The sequence below is a fragment of the Mercurialis annua genome, linkage group LG7, assembly GCF_937616625.2.
Source record: "Mercurialis annua linkage group LG7, ddMerAnnu1.2, whole genome shotgun sequence".
NCBI classification, from domain to species: Eukaryota; Viridiplantae; Streptophyta; class Magnoliopsida; order Malpighiales; family Euphorbiaceae; genus Mercurialis; species Mercurialis annua.
The window spans coordinates 28250779-28276898 of NC_065576.1; the positions used below are offsets into that span (position 1 = coordinate 28250779).

The following is a 26120-nucleotide window of genomic DNA, read 5'->3' on the forward strand; positions in this document are numbered from 1 at the left end:
GGCTTAAATCGCTAAAAATTTGAAACGTTTGGATTTGTTTCGTAACGTTTGTAAACGTTTGGCTTAAATTGCTAAAATGGGGAAACGTTTGGATTTGTTTCGTAACGTTTGTAAACGTTTGGCTTAAATTGCTAAAAATGTCAAACGTTTGGATTTGTTTTGTTACGTTTATAAACGTTTGGCTTAAATCGCTAAAAAGGGGAAACGTTTGGTTTTATTTCGTAGCATTTGTAAATGTTTTGCTTAAATCGCTGAAAAGGTGAAATATTTGGATTTGTTTCGTAGCGTTTGTAAATGTTTGGCTTAAATCGTTAAAAAGGTGAAACGTTTGGATTTGTTTCGTAACGTTTGTAAACGTTTCGCTTAAATCGCTGAAAAGGTGAAACGTTTGAATTTGTTTTGTAACGTTTGTAAACGTGTGGCTTAAATCGCTACAAAAGGTGAAACGTTTAGATTTGTTTCGTAACGTTTGTAATCGTTTGGCTTAAATCGCTAAAAAGGTGAAACGTTTGGTTTTGTTTTTGTCACGACCCAACTTATTGAGCCGAGACCGGCGCTGGGGAATGGGAGTAGTAGCTCCGAAACCCGTAGCATGCCTAAAACCACTAATAATTTTGCGCAATTAAAAACATAATATTATATATAAAATATTTTCTGAAAACTCTTTTAGATAATATATTTATAGTTATTAAAATATCATGTTGGAGTTTACATTAAAAATCAATTACTTGAAATCAAACACAATTCTTCTATTGACGCCTACTGACTACTGCAGCTCTAGGAACTCATAACGACTTCTGGCACAGTGAAGGTGGTTTGTCTGATCCGACTCCGGTTACCTGAAAACATCAGAGTGAGGGGTCAGTATTTTGGAAAATACTGAGTGAGTATGTAACTTATTATCGGTATTATCAAAATACACATCGCATACTCAAACATATATATTTTTTTCAATATAATATGGAAATAACATAACATTCACAAATAACAGATCCGACCGAAACCCTAATCTTAAACTCTTAACTTATCTTATTCCGAATATTCAAATCAATCTCTTAATTTTCAGTGTGAGTCCAACTCACTAGATACGGGGCTCAGGTTACACCGTAACCGAGTTCTCGCTCGTATCGCATTCATATCGTATGCGCATTTCGTAACCTCATAGACAATCTAGACACGCTAGACTGACTCAAATACTGGTGATCACACAGCCTATTGACACCCAATAGGTAGTTGGTTTCTTCGGATCACACACTAGATATTCATATTCAAAACAATGAATATAACAGCATTCACACAATCGAATTCACTGAACATAATATATTATACGAGCAAATCATATAAATGCGATGTATTTCTAATAATATTCATAATATATGAAAATAACTTTTATAATAATAATACGTGAAAGTAAATTGCCACTCACAGTGACCGCTTTCCGAAATATAATAATATTAAGATCCCATGAACGCGAACTCCGTACGTCGTTAAATCATATAGCTATTCCAGCTCATCGGCCTGGTAGCTTGTCTATTCGTTAGTTACTTATTCGAATCACATGTATGTTTAGTTCGTAAACGTAAACTTAGTATCAAAACCCTAAGTTATAAACTTAGGTTAATATAGTCGTATTTCAAATACGATTCTTAACTTTGATCGTATTCTAATATTTAGTCGAGATATTTGTTATATCTCTTATTCATCGATTTTTAAAATTAGGTTCCTTATATCTCGAAATCCTAATCGAACACGTTATGTTCGATATCACAATTTCATTTCGGGGTTCGTATTCCCTTTTGAATGTTCGACACATTGAAAGTCGAAAACTAGGTCTAAACGGGGCGAAAATGCCTTAAACGACTTCGTCGTTGGTTGTGCGAGCGCACAAGAGAATGTGTGCGTTTGGATTTATTTCACCTTTTTAGGGATTTACAAACATTACGAAACAAATCCAAACGTTTCACCTATTTAGCGATTTGAGCCGAACGTTTACAAATGTTACGAAACAAAACCAAACGTTTAAAACGTTACATAACAAATCCAAACGTTTCACCTTTTTAGCAATTTAATCCAAATGTTTAAACGTTACGAAACAAATCCAAACGTCTCCCCATTTTAGCGAATTAAGCCAAACATTTAAAACGTTAAGAAACCAATATAAACGTTTCACCTTTTTAGTGATTTAAGCCAAACATTTAAAACGTTACGAAGGAAATCCAAACGTTTCCCCTTTTTAGCAATTTAAGCCAAACGTTTACAAACGTTACGAAACAAAACCAAACGTTTCACATTTTTAGCGATTTAAGCCAAACGTTTACAAACGTTACGAAATAAAACCAAACATTTCACCTTTTTAACGATTTAAGTCAAACATTAACAAACATTTACAAACGTTACGAAACAAATCCAAGCGTTTCACCTTTTTTATCAATGTAATACCCAGGGGCGGAACTACCCTTAGGCTCGGGTAGGCTTGAGCCAGGGCTTCCGTCGGAAGTTGGAAGGACCGGGACTGGTGAAGCCGGCGGAGAAATGGACTGTGGAAGGCTTGGTTTAGAGCAGCCCTGGCTGCCTGCTACTGTACCAGTTCAAAGAAGAAGAAGACACAGCGTGTCTTAGTTTTTTTAGGTTTTAAATGGTCGTTCGGTCCATTATTTAAAAAAAAATTAAAGGATCGTTTGTCCTTTGAAAAGAATTAAAAAAAGGGGCCAAACGATGTGTTTGACCCCTTGCTGCTGTTTCAATTGTTTAATAAACAATTGAAACAGTAGCTGAACGGGACAATCCGCAACAAAGAGAGTTAATTTCTCTTTTCTATTTCATTACCCCACCACCAACCCATCAACCATTTTTTAATTTTTTGCCAAGAGAAATAATTCCACCAATTCCATTACTAAGTCCATTGATTTTCTATTTATACCTACTTTTTAATATTTCTAACCTAATTCCCAAATTTTTCAACCTAATTTCAAAATCAATCAATCTATAAATTGAAGTAAGTGTTGTTTTTTTTAAAATTAAATTTGTATAAATTAATTTAGTTTACATATTTATAATATTGTGAAATAATTATATAAATTTTATTTTTTAGGTTTGAAGAATCAAAGAAGTGGTTAGAAATTTAGACTACAACAAGTAAGTATTTGTAATTATTGTCATTTATTTTGTTGATAAATGATTGATAAATTTTATTATTTGGATATTTTTGTAAATTATTAAAAAATAATTTGATAAAAACTAATCAATAATTCAAAATAATATAATTTAGGTTATGGACAAATTTGTTATTAGAACACCAAAAAAATGTCAATTCTTGTGATGGAAAAGATAATTTGGCTACTACTTCGAGAGAAAAAAGAGCATGTGTTGAGTTTGATTCTACAACCATAATTGCGGATCCTGCAAATCGAATTTCGATTGATGAATACGATATCAATATTAGAGATGAAGTGAGACGTGCATATGTTCTTAAAGGTCCTTGTCAACCAAAGAGCCATAAGTTTCCTCAGAAAAAATTTGGGAAACAAAATAGAAGTTTTCAAAAGACTTGGTTTATTGACTATGTGTGGTTGGAGTATAGTGTATCAAAAGATGCGGGATTTTGCTTGTGGTGTTATATGTTTAAACCACCAAAGCCTAAGTCTCAAGGAGGTCGAGAAGTGTTCACAAAAACGGGATTCAGTAATTTGAAAAATGCAAAAGTTATCTTGGGAGAACATGTTGGAAATGTTGATAGTGACCACAATTATGCAGCGAGAAAATATCAAGCATACAAAAATCAACGACAAAGTGTGGAGCACATATTTGCTCAACACTCTTCTGACATGGAAGTTGCTTATCGTACTCGATTGACAGCGGTTTTGGATGCTATCCGGTTCTTACTCAAGAAAGGATTAGCTTTTCGTGGGCATGATGAGTCGAGTGATTCATTGAGTAGAGGCAACTTCATTGAGTTACTCCAAAGGGATTATGACCATAATGAAGAGATTGCAAAGGTGTTAAATATTAATGCTCCAGGTAATTTACTAACATGATTTAATTAATTTACATTTTATAGTAATATAATTTGATTATGTTTAAATGATTACTCATTTTTGAATGTTCTAGGAAACAATCAAATGACTTCTGGAAAAATTCAAAAAGAATTGGTGAATGCTTGTGCTGAAGAAGTGAGAACTACCATTATTAATGACATTGGAGATCACGTTTTCTCACTCATGGTTGACGAATCCCGTGATAATTCAGTGAATGAACAAATGGCAATTATGGTGAGATATGTTGATGATCATGGAGAGATTCTCGAGAGGTTTCTTTCAGTTGAGCATGAAGCAGATACTTCATCACATACTTTAAAGCAAACTATTGACAATTTTTTTGCAAAGTACGGACTTTTAATATCTAGACTGCGAGGGCAAGCATATGATGGGGCGTCAAACATGCATAGAGAATTCAACGGTTTAAAGTCACTCATACTTAATGAGAATCCTTATGCTAGGTATGTTCATTGTTTTGCTCACCAGCTTCAACTAGCGGTTGTTGCTGTTGCAAAAACATTACCGATAGTTGAGAATTCATTTAGTTATTTATCCATGCTTGTGAACACTGTTGGAGCTTCATGTAAAAGAAAAGATGCACTCAGACAAAGCCAACATGATCTTATGGTCACAAAATTGGAAAATGGTGAAATCTCTTCAGGACGAGGGTTGCATCAAGAGACGAGTCTTGTAAGACCTGGAGACACAAGATGGGGTTCTCATTATCAAACGATACTTTGCATATTATTAATATGGTCTTCAGTAATGGAAGTGCTTGGAAATGTTCATGATGATGCGACTGGTTCAAAGGAAAAAGGTGCAGCTTTGGGTTTACTATATCGAATGGAAAATTTTGAATTCGTATTCACCTTGCATTTGATGAAAAAATTCTTGGCAATTATAAATGGATTATCACAAGTTTTGCAAGAGAAAAATCAAAATAATGTTAATGCTTTGGACATGGTACGTGCTGTAAAGGTCAAGTTCCAATCTTTTAGGGAGGATGGATGAAATGATCTTTTTGATGACATTCGCAAGTTTTGTGTTACAAATTATATCGACGTACCTAATTTGGAAGATAATTTACCGAATCGTTGGCGGTCAAAACGTGAAGGTCAAACTATAACATATTCTCATCGTTTCTGTGTGGAAATATTTTCTGAGGTTAGTAATTTTTTAAATATGCTATTTTTTATTATTATTACACTTCATTATTCTCCTAGTTTTTTATTCCTTATATTAGGTTATTGATGTGATTGTGCAAGAGATGAATGACCGTTTCTCTGAAGGAAATCTCGAGTTGCTTTCTTGCTTAACCTGTCTTGATCCAAGACAATCGTTTTCTAGGTTTGATGCCTTGAAATTGCATCGTCTTGCCGAGCTTTATCCGGAAGTTTTTTCTACATTTGATTTGATTTTGTTGAGTGATCAATTGAAGATATACATACATGATGTGAGGCAAAATGCTGATTTTGTTGAACTTGTGGGAATCGGGGAACTTACAAAGAAGCTGGTTGAAACAGAGAAGTACACTGTTTACCCTCTTATTTATCGATTGATTGAATTGGCATTGGTTTTGCCAGTTTCAACTGCTTCAGTTGAAAGGGCATTTTCAGCAATGAATATCATCAAGACCAATTTGCGTAATAAAATGGGGGATGAATTTCTAAGCGACAGCTATCATGTTTTATTGAGAAACAAATTTTTGTGAAGATTGACGACGAGCCCATTTGCAACGCTTTCAGGGTATGCAGACGCGAAGAATACAATTGCCTCCTCGCAGTCGAGACTAATGTAAGAATTCATTATGATAGTTTTTTTTTATTAATATTAATTTTATGCAAAAATTTATATATTATTTATTGCATGTTATTTAGCCCGGCCTGGAAACAATTCTTGGTTCCGCCACTGGTAATATCCCCGTATTTTTCTCGTTATGTTTTTGCCTTGATTACGGATTGGTTCTTGCATTGAAACACCTTGATTGAGCCTTGTTTTGTATTTTGTATGTTTCACATGTATCATGTGAGTATTAGATATTGATTCGATTCATTTTCGGGTATTTATTGAAGTTGTTTTCCTATGTTTTTCAAAACTGACATGTGTTAGTAAAACGTTCATATCTCACAATTGAACGGTCGGATCGGGCTCATATTTTAATATGTTGTTCCTAAGAGGATTTACTAAACTCTGGTCGGTTGGGTTGTTATTTTGAGGTTTCTAACTCTAAAAATACGTTTTAAATCGTGGGCTTCAATTGCAGCCCAAGTAAAGCCCGCATGAGCCTATAAATAGATCCCTTAAGTTGCAAACTATATCCCCCATTCGACTCTAAACTCTAAAAATGAATTTCTTCACTCAAAGAACTTGATTTCTTCTTTCTTATAAGTCCGGATGCGATTCATTCCGCTAAGAAAATGATTTTACATCCTACTCGCAAGATCTACACGATTTCTACGTTGTGTTCTTCGTTGGAGGCTTGTGGATTAAATTGAATTCGGTCCAGCCCCTTGATCCTTGGGTTAATACATCATTTTATCTTATTTTTCATCATCCTTAGGTATAGTTTTGATATCCTTTTGATTCATGGATTCATTGTTGTGTTATTTTGTCTAGAAATGCATGATATAGGATTTTAATGAAGTGAATTGTTGCTATTGTTATGCCAATGCTTATGCTACTGAGTTTGTATGGATAAAATGATGGTTTTTACATATATAAACTGATGTTACATATTTTGAAAAGCGTTTGACATGATTCATCAATGTTAGGATTTTTCTAGCAATTGTTTAGCTGAAATTGGGTAAAATGGTGAATTTTGGTTATTTGAGAGTTATAATCGCATTTGAGATGATGTACCTACTGTTCTAAGATGATATATATGATGTTTATATGACTTAGGATCAGTACGCATATGATTTGGGTTGTCGAATGCATGATTTGGCATGTTTAGCATGTTTAGGCAATTTCTAGCGAAATTGCGTTATCCATTGTTTAAGGGGTTTGGCATGAGTTTAGATCTGAGTTGGTTTGGTATTTTTAAATCATGTATGATATACTACTTATCTAAATAATTTTGGGAGTTTGAATCATAAATATTTTGGTACGTGTTGGCTTAGTTTGCAAACTAGCTAGTTTTATGCTAAAATGCTTTGATTTTAGAGTCGATGCTTTTTAATGACTTAAGATCTGAATTACTTTCATATTATTGATTATGACATGTATATGAACTGATCTAAGGTGTTTTGGTTTGACGATTCATGTTTGGTCACGTTTTGGGCTAAGTGTCATGAATGCTTAATTGACTTAATTGAATTGATTCCAAATGTTTTGCTATGACATGTGTTATATAAAATGTGATTATTAAGCATGCTAAGGCTGTTGTATATTGGTGTTTGGCTTATTTGGTTGTGTTTGTTCTTTGCGGACTTTTATCGAACACTTTATAATCATGATGCTATACTTGGGTTTTAATGTTTAATTTGAATTCCCTTATTTCTCTAAATTGAGACTTTGGTATATTTAAATGATTCCATACTTTAAACGAATTGTTTTACTTTGGTTGAATGTTTGGTTTGGGTTAGACTTGGGTCGCTCAATTTGTGAGTATAGGCTTGGTAGTTGTGATAACTCGGCTAGCTCACCACTTTGGTTTTAAACATGGTTTTATGGTTTTAACTAAGTTATTGAAATGGTTTTCCGAATTATGTTTTAAAAGTGGAAACTCAATTTGACTTGACTATCGTATGACTTTGGATATGTTGAGTATGTATGATTACTCTACTTTGGTTTATGCTTTGGCATTTTGGCTAAATATGCGTAGTTACATATTGATGGTGTGTACTTTGGATTGGTTGATATATGTGCTAGTCCTATGTGGTGTCTAGTACTCTCTAGAGTTAGGGGATGATATTAATTATGTTTTATGCATTGTTCTTAGACCCGTCGACTACTCGTGCTTCGAAGTCGAAACAAGTTTAGTTGATTGCCAGGTTTTTCACGTGGATTTGCAAGTTGTGAGTTTATATCGCTATTTACCATTTTATTAAGTAAATTGTATATTTTGCATATATATATATATATATATATATATATATACAGCTTTCGAACTGTTTTCGACATTATGGATCTGAATTGGAACGGGCTACTCGATGGACATCAGCGAAATTGCTTGCGCACCGGTACATGATCATATGGTATTGAGGTAGGTTCGAGATACGTCCAGACTTAGTGAGGGCGCCGGTGGAAGATACGACTCATGGGATTCACGTGTTTATTTGAGTGGCAGTCGGGGATCGTTTGTGGAGATACGTCTTACCGACACGGCAACTGGATTTTAGATATTGTGGTTTAGGGTTTCAATTCATATCCATAATGGTAAAATGCTTTATAAATATTTTAAGGTTTTTAAAGGTTTTCACTTAATTAATGTAAATAGTTGTATGAACTCATCTCAGTATATCTGATCCCGTTGTTTTCCTAATTTTTCCAGGGTTATGATTTTGAGCGAGTTAACTGGTCTCCGATTTTTTATTTCCTCGGAGCTTTTACTTATTTTTAATGAACTTGTTAAACTGATTTTATTCTCAGACCGTAGTAGTAATTAGAAGTCTTATTTATTTTAGTACTTGTTGTCATATTAATTCAAATGGTTTAATTATTGTTTTAGCATTATTATATTAACTTGGGTTATTAAATATTTATGCCATGTTGTACACTCGGTGTTGGCCGAGCGTTTATCAAATATATGTTGTTTATATAAACTGCTAGACTAGGTTAGAGTCTCGGTTGCCCCGAGCAGTGGTTTTCTTGCATGTTTATATATTTGAGCGGTTATCTGTAAGGCTAGCTACGGGTTTTGGTACAACCATACCCATACCCTAGCGCCGATCGCGATCCATGAAAATGGGTCGTGACAATCAATTTAAACCAAACGTTTACAAACGCTACGAAACAAATGCAAACGTTTCCCCTTTTTAGCAATTTAAGCCAAAGAACATTACGAAACAAATCCAAACGTTTCCCCTTTTTAGCAATTTAAGCAAAACATTTAAAAACGGAAAAAGGTACAAAAAAACCCTCGTAGTTTTCACAAAAGTACAAATCAGCCCTTTTACTTTTTTGGGGTATAATTAAGCCCTCTTTGTTTTCAAATAGAACAAATAACCCCTTCCATCCAACATCATTAGAAACACTCGTTAACGGCTGACATGTCTCTCATAATCATATAGGAAAAAACTTCAAAAATAATTTTAATATTTAAAATATTTACCAAAAATTTGAGGGGGTAAGTGTCTCAAAAGTAAACTAAAATGATTTATTTGTTCGATTTTAAAATAATAAGGGTTTAATTGTTCAATTTTAAAAACACGGGGGCTTAATTGAGCCCAGATAAAGTAAAAGGGCTGATATGTACTATTGAGAAAAACTCGAGGGCTTTTTTGTACCTTCTGCCTTTAAAAACGTTACGGAACAAATCCAAACGTTTCACCTTTTTAGCGATTTAAGCCAAACGTTTACAAATGTTACGAAACAAATCCAAACGTTTCCCCTTTTTAACGATTTAAGCCAAACATTTACAATAGTTACGAAACAAATTCAAACGTTTCAAACGTTTCCAAACGCTATGATACAAATCCAAACGTTTCACCTATTTAGCGATTTAAGCCAATCATTTACAAAGGTTACGAAACAAATCCAAAGGTTTCACCTTTTTAGCGATTTAAGCCAAACGTTTACAAACTTTACGAAACAAATCGAAAAGTTTCCCCTTTTTTGCGATTTAAGCCAAACGTTTATGAATGTTATGAAACAAAACCAAACGTTTCATATTTTTAGTGATTTAAACGAAATGTTTAGCTTAATACGTTACCAAACGTTTACAAACGTTTGATTTTGTTTTGTAACATTTGTAAACGTTTGGCTTAAATCGCTAAAAAGATGAAACGTTTGGTTTTGATTAGTAACGTTTGGCTTCAATTGCTAAAAATGTGAAACATTTGGATTTGTAAACGTTACGAAACAAAACCAAAGGTTTCACCTTTTTAGCAATTTAAGCCAAACTTTTAAAATGTTACAAAACAAAACCAAACGTTTAAAATGTTACAAAACAAATCCCGACGTTAAAAACATATTGAAACAATCGAAACGTTTCACATTTTTAGCGATTTAAGCCAAACATCTACAAACTTTACGATACAAATCCAAACGTTTCCCCATTTAAGCGATTTAAGCTGAACGTTTACAAACGTTAAGAAACAAATCCAAAAGTTTCACCTTCTTAGCAATTTAAGCTGAACGTTTACAAACGTTACGAAACAAAACCAAAATGTTGCACCTTTTTAGCGATTTAAGCCCAGCGTTTACAAACGTTACGAAACAAATCCAAACGTTTCACCTTTTTAGCGATTTAAGCCAAACGTTTACAAATGTTACGAAACAAATCCAAACGTTTCCCCTTTTTAACGAATTAAGCCAAACATTTACAATAGTTACGAAACAAATTCAAACGTTTCAAACGTTTCCAAACGCTATGATACAAATCCAAACGTTTCACCTATTTAGCGATTTAAGCCAATCATTTACAAAGGTTACGAAACAAATCCAAGCGTTTCACCTTTTTAGCAATTTAAGCCAAACATTTATAAACGTTACGAAACAAATCCAAAGGTTTCACCTTTTTAGCGATTTAAGCCAAACGTTTACAAACTTTACGAAACAAATCGAAAAGTTTCCCCTTTTTAGCGATTTAAGCCAAACGTTTATAAATGTTACGAAACAGAACCAAACATTTCATATTTTTAGTGATTTAAACGAAATGTTTAGCTTAATACGTTACCAAACGTTTACAAACGTTTGATTTTGTTTTGTAACATTTGTAAACGTTTGGCTTAAATCGCTAAAGAGATGAAACGTTTTGTTTTAATTAGTAACGTTTGGATTTGTTTCGTAATGTTTTGAACGTTTGGCTTCAATTGCTAAAAATGTGAAACATTTGGATTTGTAAACGTTACGAAACAAAGGCAAAGGTTTCACCTTTTTAGCAATTTAAGACAAACTTTTAAAATGTTACAAAACAAAACCAAACGTTTAAAATGTTACGAAACAAATCTCGACGTTAAAAACATAATGAAACAATCGAAACGTTTCACATTTTTAGCGATTTAAGCCAAACATCTACAAACTATACGATACAAATCCAAACGTTTCCCCATTTAAGTGATTTAAGCTGAACGTTTACAAACGTTAAGAAACAAATCCAAAAGTTTCACCTTCTTAGCAATTTAAGCTGAACGTTTACAAACTTTACGAAACAAAACCAAAATGTTGCACCTTTTTAGCGATTTAAGCCCAACGTTTACAAACGTTACGAAACAAATCCAAACGTTTCACCTTTTTAGCGATTTAAGCCAAACGTTTGGAAACGTTACGAAACAAAACCAAACGTTTCACATTTTTAGCGATTTAAGACAAACGTTACGACACAAATCCATACGTTTCACCTTTTTAGCGATTGAAGCCAAAGGTTTACAAAGGTTACGAAACAAATCTAAACGTTTCACCTTTTTAGCGATTTAAGCCAAACGTTTACAAAGGTTACGGATCAAAACCAAACGTTTCTATTTTTTTAGCGATTTAAGCCAAACGTTTACAAGCGCTACGAAACAAATCCAAACGTTTATAAACGTTACGAAACAAAACCAAACGTTTAAAACGTTATGAAACAAATTCAAACGTATGCAAACGTTATGAAACAAATCCAAACGTTTCGCTTAAAGTGCTAAAAGGCTGAAACGTTTGGATTTGTTTCGTAATGTTTACAAACGTTAAGAAACAAATCCAAGCATTTTATCTTTTTAGCGATTTAAGCCAAACGTTTACAAACGTAACGAAACAAATCCAAACGTTTCAACTTTTTAGCAATTTAAGTTAAACGTTTACAAACGTTACGAAACAAATCCAAACGTTTCACCTTTTTAGCAATTTAAGCCAAGAGTTTACAAACGTTACGAAACAAAGCCAAACGTTTCACCTTTTTAGCCATTTAAGCCGAACGTTTACTAAAGTTACGAAGCAAAACCAAACGTTTCACCTTTTTAGTGATTTAATCCGAACGTTTTAAAACGTTTCAAAACAAAACCAAACGTATCGCATTTTTAGCGATTTAAGCCAAACGTTTACAAACGTTACGAAACAAATCCGAACGTTTCATATTTCTAGCGATTTAAGCCAAACGTTTATAAAGGCTATGAATCAAAACCAAATATTTTACCTTTTTAGCTATTTAAGCCAAACGTTTACAAACGTTACGAAACAAAACCAAACGTTTCACCTTTTTAGCAATTTAAGTCAAATGTTTACAAACGTTACGAAACAAATCTAAACGTTTCCCCTTTTTAGCAATTTAAGTCAAATGTTTACAAACCAAACGTTTCCCCTTTTTAGCGATTTAAGCTAAACTTTTATAAACATTACGAAATAAATCCGAACGTTTAAAACATTACGAAAAAAATCGAAACATTTCACCTTTTTAGCCATTGAAGCCAAAAGTTTACAAATATTTCGAAACAAAACCAAGCGTTTCATCTTTTTAGCAATTTAAATTAAACGTTTACAAACGTAACGAAACAAATCCAAGCGTTTCACCTTTTTAGCAATTTAAGCCAATAGTTTACAAACGTTACAAAAGTTATGAAACAAATCCAAATGTTTCACCTTTTTAGCGATTTAAGTCAAACGTTTACAAACGTTACGAACAAATCCAAGCGTTTCACCTTAGAGCAATTTAACCAAAACTCTTACAAACGTTACGAAACAAATCCAAACATTTCACCTTTTTAGTGAATTAAGCCAAACGTTTACAAACGTTACGAAACAAAACCAAACGTTTCACCTTTTTAGCAATTTAAGTCAAATGTTTACAAACGTTACGAAACAAATCTAAACGTTTCCCCTTTTTAGCAATTTAAGTCAAATGTTTACAAACCAAACGTTTCCCCTTTTTAGCGATTTAAGCTAAACTTTTATAAACATTACGAAATAAATCCGAACGTTTAAAACATTACGAAAAAAATCGAAACATTTCACCTTTTTAGAGATTTAAGCCAAACATTTACAAACGTTACCAAACTAATCCAATCGTTTCCCCTTTTTTAGCGATTTATGCTAAACGTTTACAAATGTTACGAAACAAATCCAAGCGTTTCAAAACAAATCCAAACGTTTACAAACTTTACTAAACAAATTCAAACGTTTCACCTTTTCAGCGATTTAAGCCAAACGATTACAAATGTTATGAAAAAAATCCAAACGTTTCACTTTTTTGCCGATTTAAGCCAAACGTTTACAAACATTACGAAACAAATCCAAACATTTTACCTTTTCAACGATTTAAGCCAAACGTTTACAAACGTAACGAAACAAATCCAAATGTTTTACCTTTTTAGCGATGTAAGTCAAACGTTTACAAACGTTACGAAAAAAATCGATACGTTTCTTCTTATTAGAGATTTAAGCCAAACGTTTACAAACGTTACGGAAGAAAAACAAACGTTTTCACATTTTTAGCGATTTAAGCCGAACGTTTACAAACTATATGAAACAAATCCAAACGTTTACCCATTTTTAGCGATTTAAGCCAAACGTTTACAAACGTTAGAATCAAATCCAAGCGTTTATGAACGTTTCGTAATTTTGTTACAAAACCAAATCAAATACGAAGTTCTAGTGAAGTCAATATAAATGTTTTGCTTAATCCAAGCGTTTGGCTTAAATCGTTAAAAAGGTGAAACGTATGGATTTTCCAAACGTTTACAAACGTTACAAAACAAATCCAAACGTTTCACCTTTTTAGCGATTTAAGCCAAATGTTTACAAACGTTACGACACAAATCGAAGCGTTTGGATTAAATTGCTAAAAAGGTGAAACACTTGGTTTTGTTTCGTAACATTTGTAAATGTTTGGCTTAAATCGCTAAAAAGGGGAAACGTTTGGTTTTGTTTCATAACATTTGTAAACGTTTGGCTTAAATTGCTAAGAAGGTGAAACGTTTGGTTTTGTTTCGTAATGTTTGTAAACGTTTGGCTTAAAATGCTAAAAAGGTGAACCGCTTGGATTTGTTTTGTAACGGTTGTAAACGTTTGGTTTAAATTGCTAAAAAGGTGAAACGTTTGGATTTGTTTCGCAACGTTTGTAAGTGTTTGCTTAAATTGCAAGAAAGGTGAAACACTTGAATTTATTTCGTAACGTTTGTAAACGTTTGGCTTAAAATGCTAAAAAGGTGAAACATTTGGATTTGTTTCTTAACGTTTGTAAACGTTTGGTCTGAATTGCTAAACAGGTGAAACGTTTGGATTTGTTTCGTAACGTTTGTAAACATTTGGGTTAAATCGCTAAAAAGGTGAAACGTTTGGATTTGTTTTGTAACGTTTGTAAACCTTTGGCTTATTTGCTAAAATGGGGTAACATTTTGATTTGTTTCATAACGTTTGTAAACGTTTGGCTTAAATCACTAAAAATATGAAACGTCATTTGGTTTTGTTCCGTAACGTTTGTAAACGTTTGGCTTAAATCGCTAAAAAGGTGAAACGTTTGGATTTGTTTCCTAACATTTTAAACGTTTGGCTTAAATCACTGAAATGGGAAACATTTGGATTTGTTTCGTAATGTTTGTAAGCGTTTGGCTTAAATCGCTAAAAAGGTGAATCGTTTGGTTTTGTTTTGTAACGTTTGTAAACATTTGGGTTAAATCGCTAAAAAGGTGAAACGTCTGGACTTGTTTTGTAACGTTTGTAAACGTTTGGCTTATTCGCTAAAATGGGGTAACGTTTGGATTTGTTTCGTAACATTTGTAAACGTTTGGCTAAAATCGCTAAAAATATGAAACGTCGTTTGGTTTTGTTCCGTAACGTTTGTAAATGTTTGGCTTAAATCGCTAAAAAGGTCAAACGTTTGGATTTGTTTCGTAACGTTTTAAACGTTTGGCTGAAATCGCTGAAATGGGAAACGTTTGGATTTGTTTCGTAACGTTTGTAAACGTTCGGCTTAAATAGCTAAAAAGGTGAAACGTTTGGTTTAGTTTTGTAACGTTTGTAAATGTTTGGCTTAAATTGCTAAAAAGGCGAAATGTTTGGATTTGTTTTGTAACGTTTGTAAACGTTTGGCTTAAATCACTAAAAGGGGAAACATTTGGATTTTTTTCGTAACGTTTGTAAACGTTTGGCTTAAATCGCTAAAAAGGTGAAATGTCTGGATTTGTTTCATAACGTTTGTAAACGTTTGGCTTAGATCGCTAAAAATGTGAAACGTTTGGATTTGATTCGTTATGTTTGGAAACGTTTGCCTTAAATTGCTAAAAAGGTGAAACGCTTGGATTATGTTCGTAACGTTTATAAAAGTTTGGCTTAATTGCTAAAAAGATGAAACGTTTGGATTTGTTTCGTATCGTTTGTAAATGTTTGGCTTAAATCGTTGAAAAGGTAAAATGTTTGGATTATGTTCGTAATGTTTGTAAACGTTTGGCGTTAATTGCTAAAAAGATGAAATTTGGATTTGTTTCGTATCGTTTGTAAATGTTTGTCTTAAATTGCTAAAAGGTGAAACGTTTGGATTTGTTTCGTAACATTTGGCTTAAATTGCAAAAAAGGGGAAACGTTTGGATTTGTTTCGTAATGTTTGTAAACGTCTGGCTTCAATCGCTAAAAAAGTGAAACGTTTTGGATTTGTTTCGTAACGTTTGTAAACGATTGGCTTAAATCGCTAAAAAGGTGAAACATTGGGATTTGTTTCATAACGTTTTAAACGTTTGGCTTCAATAGCTAAAATTGGGAAACGTTTGGATTTGTTTCGTAATGTTTGTAAACGTTTGGCTTAAATTGCTAAAAATGTGAAACATTTGGTTTTTTTTCGTAACCTTTGTAAATGTTTGGCTTAAATCGTTAAAAAGGTGAAACGTTTGGATTTGTTTCGTAACATTTGTAAATGTTTGGCTTTGATGTGTTTCGTAACGTTTGTAAACGTTTGGCTTAAATTTCTAAAAAGGTGATACGTTTGGATTTTTTTGTCAGTTTTGATTTGTTTTCAAATTTGATTTGTTAATTTGGTTATCTGTTACAAATTGGTTGTTTTCTTGCATTCGTTGTTATTTTGCATTTCAACATTTTTCTTGTTATATTTCGAACTTGATTCTGAATGGTTATATGTTAGAAGTAACACTTGTGATACCTTGGTTGTGTCTTTTTAAGTGTCTTATATGTATCCCATGATCTCGTATGTGGTTGATGTTGATTCGATTTATTTTCGGGTATATATCAAAACAGCATTCGCATGTTCTCCAGAACTTCCCTGTTTAGTAAAACGTTGATATCTCCCAATTTAAATGTCGGATCAGACCAATTTTTTGATATGTCGTTCATAAGAGTATTTTCTAGCATGATGAACATTTTCACATTGTTTGGATGCTTTTAACTCTCAAAATGATAATTAAACCGTGGCTTTTATCAAAGCCCATGTAAAGCCCGCATAAGTCTATAAATAAACCCTTATTTTCATGTGAGCAGCCCCCTTTTCTTTTTCACAAACCCTAAAACGAATATCTTCATAGAAAATACACATTTTCTTTGTTCTAACAAGTCCGGATGCGATTCATTATGCTAAGAACTTGATTTTTGATCATACTCCCAAGATGTACGCGATTTCTACGCTGTGTTCTTCGTTGCTGGCTTATAGATCCAATTGATTTCGGTCCAGCCCTTTTAACCTTGGGTTAATACATCAATTATAATCTTGTTCATCATTCTTAGGTAATGTTTTTACTCCTAATTGATTTATCGATTCGTTTTTGTGTGATTTTGCCTAGAAATGTATAATATAGGATTTTGATGGATTGAATTGTTGTTATTGATATGCTATGTTTAAACTACTGATCTTATGATTAAATGATGGTTTACACATATATAATCTGATTTTATAATTTTTGGAAAGAGTTTGACATGATTCGATAACGAATAGGTGTAATTAAATAATGATTAGACGATTTCTAGACTTGTGCGAATTGGATTCGTTTAATGAATTATTTAAATGGTTGATTCCAAATTGATTGATTATTAGGTGTTCTTATATCAATAGCTACTGATATAAAAAGTTTTTATTTTTAAATGAGAATCGAAATTGGTTTTGTTTGTAAAAATTCTACGATTTGCGAAAATGGCGATTTTAAGAAAATTGAACGTTACGAATACAATATGGTTTCAATACCTATTGATATAATATATTCTATGTGATGTTTTAAAGGTTTTAAATCAGTAGTAACGTACTTTGTTTCATCGATTGTTGGTTTTGAATCGTTTGGCCAGTTTAGGCAATTTTCGGCAAAATTGCCAAACTTGATTATTTGAGTGCTTTGACTTAATTTTGATTTTAACCAAGTTATTAAAGACTGGAAAATATATTTTGAAAATGATTTGAACTTATAAAAGATGTTAGTTTACCTTGGATTGTCTTGATAATCGATGATTGTCTTGGCATTTGAGTTGTGGATATTCTTACAGGATTTTAAGGCTATTTTAAGTATATACTTCAGATCTTAGTTTAGTTAATTTAGAATGATTAAAATCATGTTTAGTTACACATAAGGTGTTTTATTTGAGACGTATGAACTTCGGATGAAAGTGGCCAAGTGTTGGCAATATTGTTGTATCTTGTTGTTATGGTGTTGACTTGTGTTGGGTTAAGCTTATAGTGAGTTCTTTGTTTTCAAATACATTGGTTTGGTTTTAAAGGATTTAACTTTGGATTTTACTCTGGCTGGGTCGGGTTAGACTTGTGTCGCCCGACATGTTGTGTTAAGCATATATTTGATATAGGGCTAACACGTTATTCTGGGATTTCTTTGATATCGAAAGGTGTTGTTTGAATTATATTAATCTGGATTGTTTTTAAAACGAGAACTCACCTAAGTTTAACTAGTTATTGTATTGGTTGGATATGTAATGTACTTTGGCTTTGGGCTTACTGTATTTTGAATGTTGTTCTTTGGTTGTGTTAAGATAATAGTCCTATGTGGTGTCCAGTGATCTTAGAGTTAGGGGTTGTTCGGATTTTAAGTTATATATCTTTTTAGACCCGTCGACTGCTTGTGCTTCAGAGTCTACGCAAACATAGCGGTTTGTCAAGATTCACGTGGATAGCAAGCAGTGAGTTTGTAGTGCTATTTACCGCTTTATTGAGTACCGCAATTTATTTTAGTATTAAAAATGCTTTTGAACTGTTTTAAGCGATTATGGATCTGGATTGAAACGAGCTACTCGATAAGCTTGTATCGAGACTGTGTGCGCCGGTAAGTACTCTGGGATCGGCAGACAAATGTTTTGCTTACGCTGGTATATGACGAGGATATGTTCTCGTCCACTCTGGGTTCATCAGTATGCTATGTCATACTTATGCTGGGATCATTTCAATACTGCTTTCCTAATCATACTATATTAGAATAAAATGTTTTGATTTAAGGGTTTTAAACTTAATAAATGTAAATAGTATTGCGAACTCATCTCAGTATATCTGACCTCGTTGTTTTCCCAAATTTTCCAGGTTTATGATTTGAAAGCTGGTCCACTCCGATTCTTTTGATTCATCGGAGGTTTTATGTTATTTAAACTAGTTAATGTTCTCAAACTTTTAGACCGCAGTAGAACTAGTTTATATATTACTTTGGTTATTGCACATTGGGATTGTCGGTTTGTCCGATTGTTTATTATTGGCATATTTACTCTGGATTATTTTATTATTATATTTAAGGCATGATATTGAGTATTTCAAATATTAAGTTATTTATATTAGAACTATGATATAAATTGCAAGATTTAGGTTGGAGTCTTGGTTGCCCCCAACCAGTGTTCTGCGGGTTTATATGTTTGATTGTTTTCCACAAGACTTGCTACGAATTTTGGTACGACCATACCCATACCCTAGCGCCGGTCATGATTCATGAAATTGGGTCGTGACAAAACGTTTGGTTTTGTTTCATAGCGTTTGCAAACGTTTGGCTTAAATCGCTAATATGTGTTAACGTTACGAAACAAATGTTTATAAATGTTATGAAACAAAACCAAACGTTTAGCATAAATCGCTAAAAAGGTGAAACGCTTGGATTTGTTTCGTAATGGTTGTAAACGTTTGGCTTAAATCGCAAAAAAGGTGAAACGTTTGGATTTGTTACGTAACGTTTGTAAACGTTTGGTTTAAATTGCCAAAAAGGGGAAACGTTTGGAATTAGTTCGTAACGTGTGTAAAAGTTTGGTTTAATTTGCTAAAAAGGTGAAAAGTTCGGATTTGTTTCGTAACATTTGTAAACGTTTGGCTTAAATTGCTGAAAGGTGAAACGTTTGAATTTGTTTCTAACGTTTGTAAACGTTTGGCTTCAACCGCAAAAAGGGGAAACGTTTGGTTTTATTTCGTAACGTTTGTAAATGTTTGGCTTAAATCGTTAAAAATGTGAAACATTTGGATTTGTTTCAAAACATTTGTAAACGTTTGGATTAAATCGCTAATTAGGGGAAACATTTGGTTTTGTTTCGTAACATTTGTAAACGTTCGGCTTAAATCGGTAAAAAGGTAAAATGTTTCAAAACGTTACGAAACAAATACAAACGTTTCATCTTTTTAGCCATTTAAGAGAAACGTTTACAGACGTTACGAAACAAATCCAAATGTTTCACCTTTTTAGTGATTTAAGCCAAACGTTTACAAACGTTACGAAACAAATCCAGATGTTTCACCTTTTAATCGAATTAATCCAAACATTTACAAACGTTACGAAACAAATCCAAACGTTTCACCTTAATAGAGATTTAAGACAAACGTTTACAAATGTTACGGAACAAAAACAAACGTTTTACAGTTTTAGCGATTTAAGCTGAACGTTTACAAACATTACAAAACAAAACCAAATATTTCACCTTTTCAGTGATTTAAGACAAACATTTACAAACGTTACAAAACAAATCCAAACGTTTCACCTTTTTAGCGATTTAAGCCAAACGTTTACAAACGTTACCAAAAAAAACTAAATGTTTCACCTTTTTAGCAATTTAAGCCAAACGTTTATAAACGTTACGAAACAAAACCAAACGTTTAAAACGTTACGAAACAAATCCAAACGTTTCACATTTTTAGCGATTTAAGCCAAACATTTATAAACGTTAGGAAACAAAACCAAACGTTTCACCTTTTTAACCGTTTCACCTTTTTAACAATTTCAGCCAAACGTTTACAAACGTTACGAAACAAAACCAAACGTTTCCCCTTTTTAGCAATATAAGCCAAACGTTTACAAAGGTTGTGAAACAAAACCAAATGTTTCACCTTTTTAGCAATTTAAGCCAAACGTTTACAAACGTTACGGAACAAAAATAAACGTTTCACCTTTTTAGTTATTTAAGCGAGACGTTTACAAACGTTACAAAACAAATACAAATGTTTCCCCATTTTAGCGATTTAAGCCAAACGTTTAAAACTTTACGAAACAAATCCGAATGTTTCACATTTTAGCGATTTAAGCCGAGCATTTACAAACGTTACGAAACAAAACCAAACGTTTCACCTTTTTAGCGATTTAAGCCGAACGTTTAAAAACGTTACAAAACAAATCCAAAGGTTTCCTTATTTTAGCGATTTAAGCCAAACGTTTACAAACGTTTCAGCTTTTTAGCAATTTAAGCCAAACGTTTACAAATGTTACGAAACAAATCCAAACGTTTCACCTTTTTAGCGATTTAAGACAAACGTTTACAAACCATACGAAACAAATCCAATCGTTTCACCTCTTTAGGGATTTAAGCCAAACGTTTACATACGTTACGAAACAAATCCAAACGTTTAAAATGTTATGAAACAAATCCAAACGTTTCACCTTTTTAGCGATTTAATCCAAACCTTTACAAACGTTACGAAAGAAAACCAAACGTTTCACCTTTTTAGCGATTTAATCCAAACATTTACAAACGTTACGAAACAAATCCAAACGTTTCCCCATTTTTGCGATTTAAGCCAAAACATTTACAAATGTTAGGAAACAAAACCAAACGCTTCACCTTTTTTTAGCGATTTAAGACAAGCGTATATATACTTTACGAAAAAAACCAAATGTTTAAAATTTTACGAAACAAATCCAAACGTTTCACATTTTTAGCTATTTACGCCAAACGTTTACAAATGTTACGAAACAAAACCAAACGTTTCACCTTTTTAGTGATTTAAGACCAACATTTACAAACCTTACGAAACTAATCGAAACGTTTCACCTTTTTAGCGATTTAAGCCAAACGTTTAGAAACGTTACGAAACAAATCCAAGTGTTTCCCCATTTTAGCGATTTAAGACAAACGTTTACAAACATTATGAAACAAATCCAAAAGTTTCACCTTTTAGCTATATAAACCAAACGTTTAAAACTTTATGAAACAAATACAAACATATCACATTTTTAGCGATTTAAGCTAAACGTTTACAAACGTTATGAAACAAATAGTCGAACGTTTACAAACGTTACGAAACAAATCCAAATGTTTCACATTTTTAGCAATTTAAGCCAGACTTTTAAAACGTTACGAAACAAATCCAAACGTTTCCCATTGTTAGAGATTTAAGCCAATCGTTCACAAATGTTACAAAACAAATCCAAACGTTTCACCTTAGTAGCGATTTAAGCCGAACGTTTAAAAACGTTACAAAACAAATCCAAAGGTTTCCTTATTTTAGCGATTTAAGCCAAACGTTTACAAACGTTTCACCTTTTTAGCAATTTAAGCCAAACGTTTACAAATGTTACGAAACAAATCCAAACGTTTCACCTTTTTAGCGATTTAAGACAAACGTTTACAAACCATACGAAACAAATCCAAACGTTCCACCTTTTTTGCGATTTAAGCCAAACGTTTATTAATGTTACGAAACAAAACCAAACGTTTAAAACGTTATGAAACAAATCCAAACGTTTCACATGTTTAGCGATTTAAGCCAAACGTTTACAAACAAAGCCAAATGTTTCACCTTTTTAGCGATTTAAACCAAACGTTTAGAATCGTTACGAAACAAATCTAAACGTTTAACCTTTGTAGGGATTTATGCCAAACGTTTACAAACGTTACGAAACAAATCCAAACGTTTCCCCATTCTAGCGATTTAAGCCAAATGTTTAAAACGTTACGAAACAAATCCAAACGTTTCCCCTTTTTAGCAATTTAAGCCAAACGTTTAAAACGTTACAAAATAAATCCAAACGTTTCGCATTTTTTTGCGATTTAAGCCAAACATTTACAAACGTTACAAAACAAATCCAAACGTTTCACCTTTTTAGCGATATAAGCCGAACATTTACAAACGTTATGAAACAAATCTAAACGTTTCAACTTTTTAGCGATTTAAGCCGAACGTTTACAAACGTTACGAAACAAACCCAAACGTTTCACCTTTTTAGCAGTTTAAGCAAAACATTTACAAACGTTACGAAACAAAACCAAATGTTTCACCTTTCTAGCGATTTAAGCCAAACATTTACAAACTTTACAAAACAAAACCAAACGTTAAAACATTACGAAACAAATCCAAATGTTTCACATTTTTAGAGATTTAAGCCCAAAGTTTACACACGTTTACAAACGTTACGAAACAAAACCAAACGTTTTACCTTTTTTTTTATTGATTTAAGCCAAACGTTTGCAAAAGATACGAAACAAATCCAAACATTTTACATTTTTAGCAATTTAAGCAAAACCTTTACAAACATTATGAAACAAATCCAAATGTTTCACCTTTTTAGCAATTTAAGCCAAACGTTTACAAACGTTACGAAACAAAACCAAACAATTCACATTTTTAGCGATTTTAGCCAAATGTTTACAAACGTTACGAAACAAATCCAAACGTTTCACCTTTTTAGCGACTTAAGCCAAACGTTTACAAACGTTACGAAACAAGTCCAAACGTTTCACCTTTTTAGCGATTTAAGCCAAACGTTTACAAACGTTATGAAACAAATCCAAATGTTTCCCCTTTTTAGCGATTTAAGCCAAACATTTATGTCACGACCCAAAACATTGAGCCGCAACCGGCGCTAGGGAACGGGAGTGGTAGCTCCGGAACCCGTAGCAAGCCTTAAATCACACAATTAATTTTACGCAAATAATAAACAATTAACAACAAACAACGGAAGCAAATTCTCATATATAACATATAACCAAATATATACACTAACTGTTTAAAACCTCGCGGGCTCTAGTTACCGTACCCTGTACGAACTGGCCTCGCAGTACTACATACATCAGTTAGTGTCTCAAGCTTATCACCGGCATCTGGTGCCGTGAACAATCATATTATACGTAGCCTATCAAAACATATAAACAAGACAGCAAGTGAAATGCACAATCAAAAATGTACTGCTGTCTAGGCTACGACTCTGTCAACGCGGGACCACTACTGCAGCATTCACAGAAGTCAGAAACTAAACATACACAGCTGACTTCTGGACTTCAAAATTGGCCTCTAGCTAGGTCCACATAATAAACACCTGAAAACATCAAAGGTGAGGGGTCAGTATTTGGGAAAATACCGAGTGAGTTTGCATTTACTAACGGTATTATTATAAAAACATAGCATCACATCTCAATAAAACAATAATATAAAACATATAAACAGGTATTTGATCCGTACGAAACTAATATCCTAGCATGCGACACATTTCTCGAATAATCATTACCATTTAACCCAATCGTAAATATCAATTGCGAGTCCAACTCGCTGGTGGCCCAGCCACTAGATACGGGGACTCCAGACTACACCGTAGCCGAGTGCTCACTCGTATCAAAATCATATACCCAATCGTAAATTTCATAATCATCATCAGCTCCCAGCTGTGTCACATCATTTCTCAAATGCAAACACACTAGACTGACTCAATACTGGTGATCACACAGCCTATTGACACCCAATAGGTAGCTAGTTTCTTCGGATCGCATACTGGTTCTCGTATATAGAAATTAAGTAAACATATAACATTTCAATCAATTATAGGCAATGCGATGCGTATAAACAGTATATATATCTATATAAAATAATTTTAATATATAATACACGAATGTGAAGTGCAACTCACAGTGACCGCAATCCAATCACAAATATGGTCGATGAAATGATATGCCCTCGCTGTCCCACATCTACTGACCTCTCTGCTCGCTGACACGTCTGATAAATAATTAACGTTTAATGATTAGACGTTAATCTCGTATTCCTATACGTATAATACTTTTAAGTTTTAGGGTTTAGTTTCATTTCGATGAAGTTTTAAGGAGTTTTTAAGGCAATGTGCAGGTGCTGCCTACACACTGACACTGTTTAGTAAAACGACGATCTCTCCCAATTGAACCGTTGGATCGAGCTGAAATTTGACAGACGCGTTCCTAAGAGGCAAATCTATAAACTGACCGTTGGGATTTTGAATCTGCCAAGATTAAGGTAGTGTGCGAACGCACACAGTGAGTGTGCGAACGCACACCCTAAAATTCAAGGAGTGTGCGAACGCACACTCAATGTGTGCGAACGCACACCCTTGACAGCCCCCCGGAAAGTCGTTTTCCGGGGCTTTTCAGCCATCTCGACGTGCTATACATTCAACTATACAAAACTCGCATCTCGGTTTTCATTAAAACGCTATAATAACTTCAAAAACGTCGAATTCAATCCTAAAACTCAATTCCATCAAAACAGCCAATAAAATCCTATTTTTGTACCAATTCTCGAGATATTTACCTTGATTTGATGCTCGGGATTGATAGAGGATTCGATTCTGAAGAAATCGCCGCGAAAATCGCTTGAATCGGACGTCGAACGGCGAAACGGCGGCGAAACGGCGGTATCGTCGAAGGTTTTCTCATTTCTCTCGATCCTTCTCTGCTTCTATAATTTAATCTTTCATTTCATATATTATCCGGCTAAAGTGCCACTTTGATCCTTGTTCTTTTTATTTGTTATCATTTATATTTCAAACTTTTCTTTTATACGATTTAGTCCATAACTAAATCGATAAATCCTTTTATTATAACTTATACGTATTATTTATATCCAATAAATAATACGAAACTCGATATTAATACTTTCCCGTCAAAATCCAAAATTTCCATTTTCGACACAAAGTGGCTAAATTACCACTTTGGTCCCTGTACTTTATTTTGGACTTTTCTTGACATTTTTCCTTTTAATTCCAATTCTAAATTTAGAATTGAAATATAACCTTAAATTTTCTCATAGTTAATTTCCCAAAACCGACCTACTTGAAACTTATTTACTTTATCTTTTCAGAAATTCTTCTGATATCGCCACTCTGGTGAATCAAAACTGGACACGTGGTCCAATTAGCTAATTAAATATTTTGGGGTATTACATTCTTCCCCCCTTATAAAAATTCGTCCTCGAATTTTCATAAAACTTGTTAAGACCTTATACTGTCCTTACACTTTCTTCAGTGTTCATTAGTACGTTTTAGTTGTAGCTTTTTCTCTTACATAACTCGTAGCTTTCCATACACAGCTATAACTTTATACTTATTACTGATTGTGATCTTTCTTCTGTTCCTCATTAGCGTCGATTAATCCTCACTTGATACTTTCCCAGTCTACTGTTTCATTCTTAATCGTTATCGGGTCGCTACTTGTCTCCTCTGTACGTGACTAGTCACGACGTGTCAGTTACATCTTTAATGATGTACTTACCTTATTCATACTCCCTATGAGTATTTTCTCTTGTAATCATAATTTACGGTTATGATCTTTACTATCGTCTGTAGTTGTCGCTTTTCTTTCCTAGCGGGTCCTCGTCATTTCTTACTCCTTTTTATCATTATCTGGCACTTCGTTCCTAATCTACCAATCTCTTTCATCTTGCTCCAAGTCTAACACATTCACTTGTTTCTTAATGTAGTTGAGCCTACTACATCTTTTACTATCTTCAATCTCTTTTTCCCTTGCTCTTTTTAAATTATCATGAACTTCACGTCGTTCTGTTGGTCGTGATCCTTCATCCTTTACCATTGTCTTAAA

General features: G+C 33.3%; 1 protein-coding gene across 1 annotated transcript; it reads left to right on the forward strand.

Moving 5' to 3' along the window:
- Positions 1-4217: 4217 nt before the first annotated feature.
- On the forward strand, positions 4218-5745 carry LOC126656982 (uncharacterized). The gene is made up of 3 exons (XM_050351604.2): positions 4218-4997; positions 5073-5198; positions 5278-5745. Exons 1-3 carry the CDS (start codon positions 4218-4220, stop codon positions 5743-5745), a joined length of 1374 nt encoding a protein of 457 aa, XP_050207561.2.
- Positions 5746-26120: the final 20375 nt, after the last annotated feature.

Coding starts and splice junctions, on each gene's coding strand:
- LOC126656982 (XM_050351604.2), top strand. CDS start 4,218: ATGGTTGACGAATCCCGTGATAATTCAGTGAATGAACAAATGGCAATT. Junction 4,998..5,072: donor ATGTTAATGCTTTGGACATG/GTACGTGCTGTA, acceptor GACATTCGCAAG/TTTTGTGTTACAAATTATAT. Junction 5,199..5,277: donor GTGTGGAAATATTTTCTGAG/GTTAGTAATTTT, acceptor TCCTTATATTAG/GTTATTGATGTGATTGTGCA.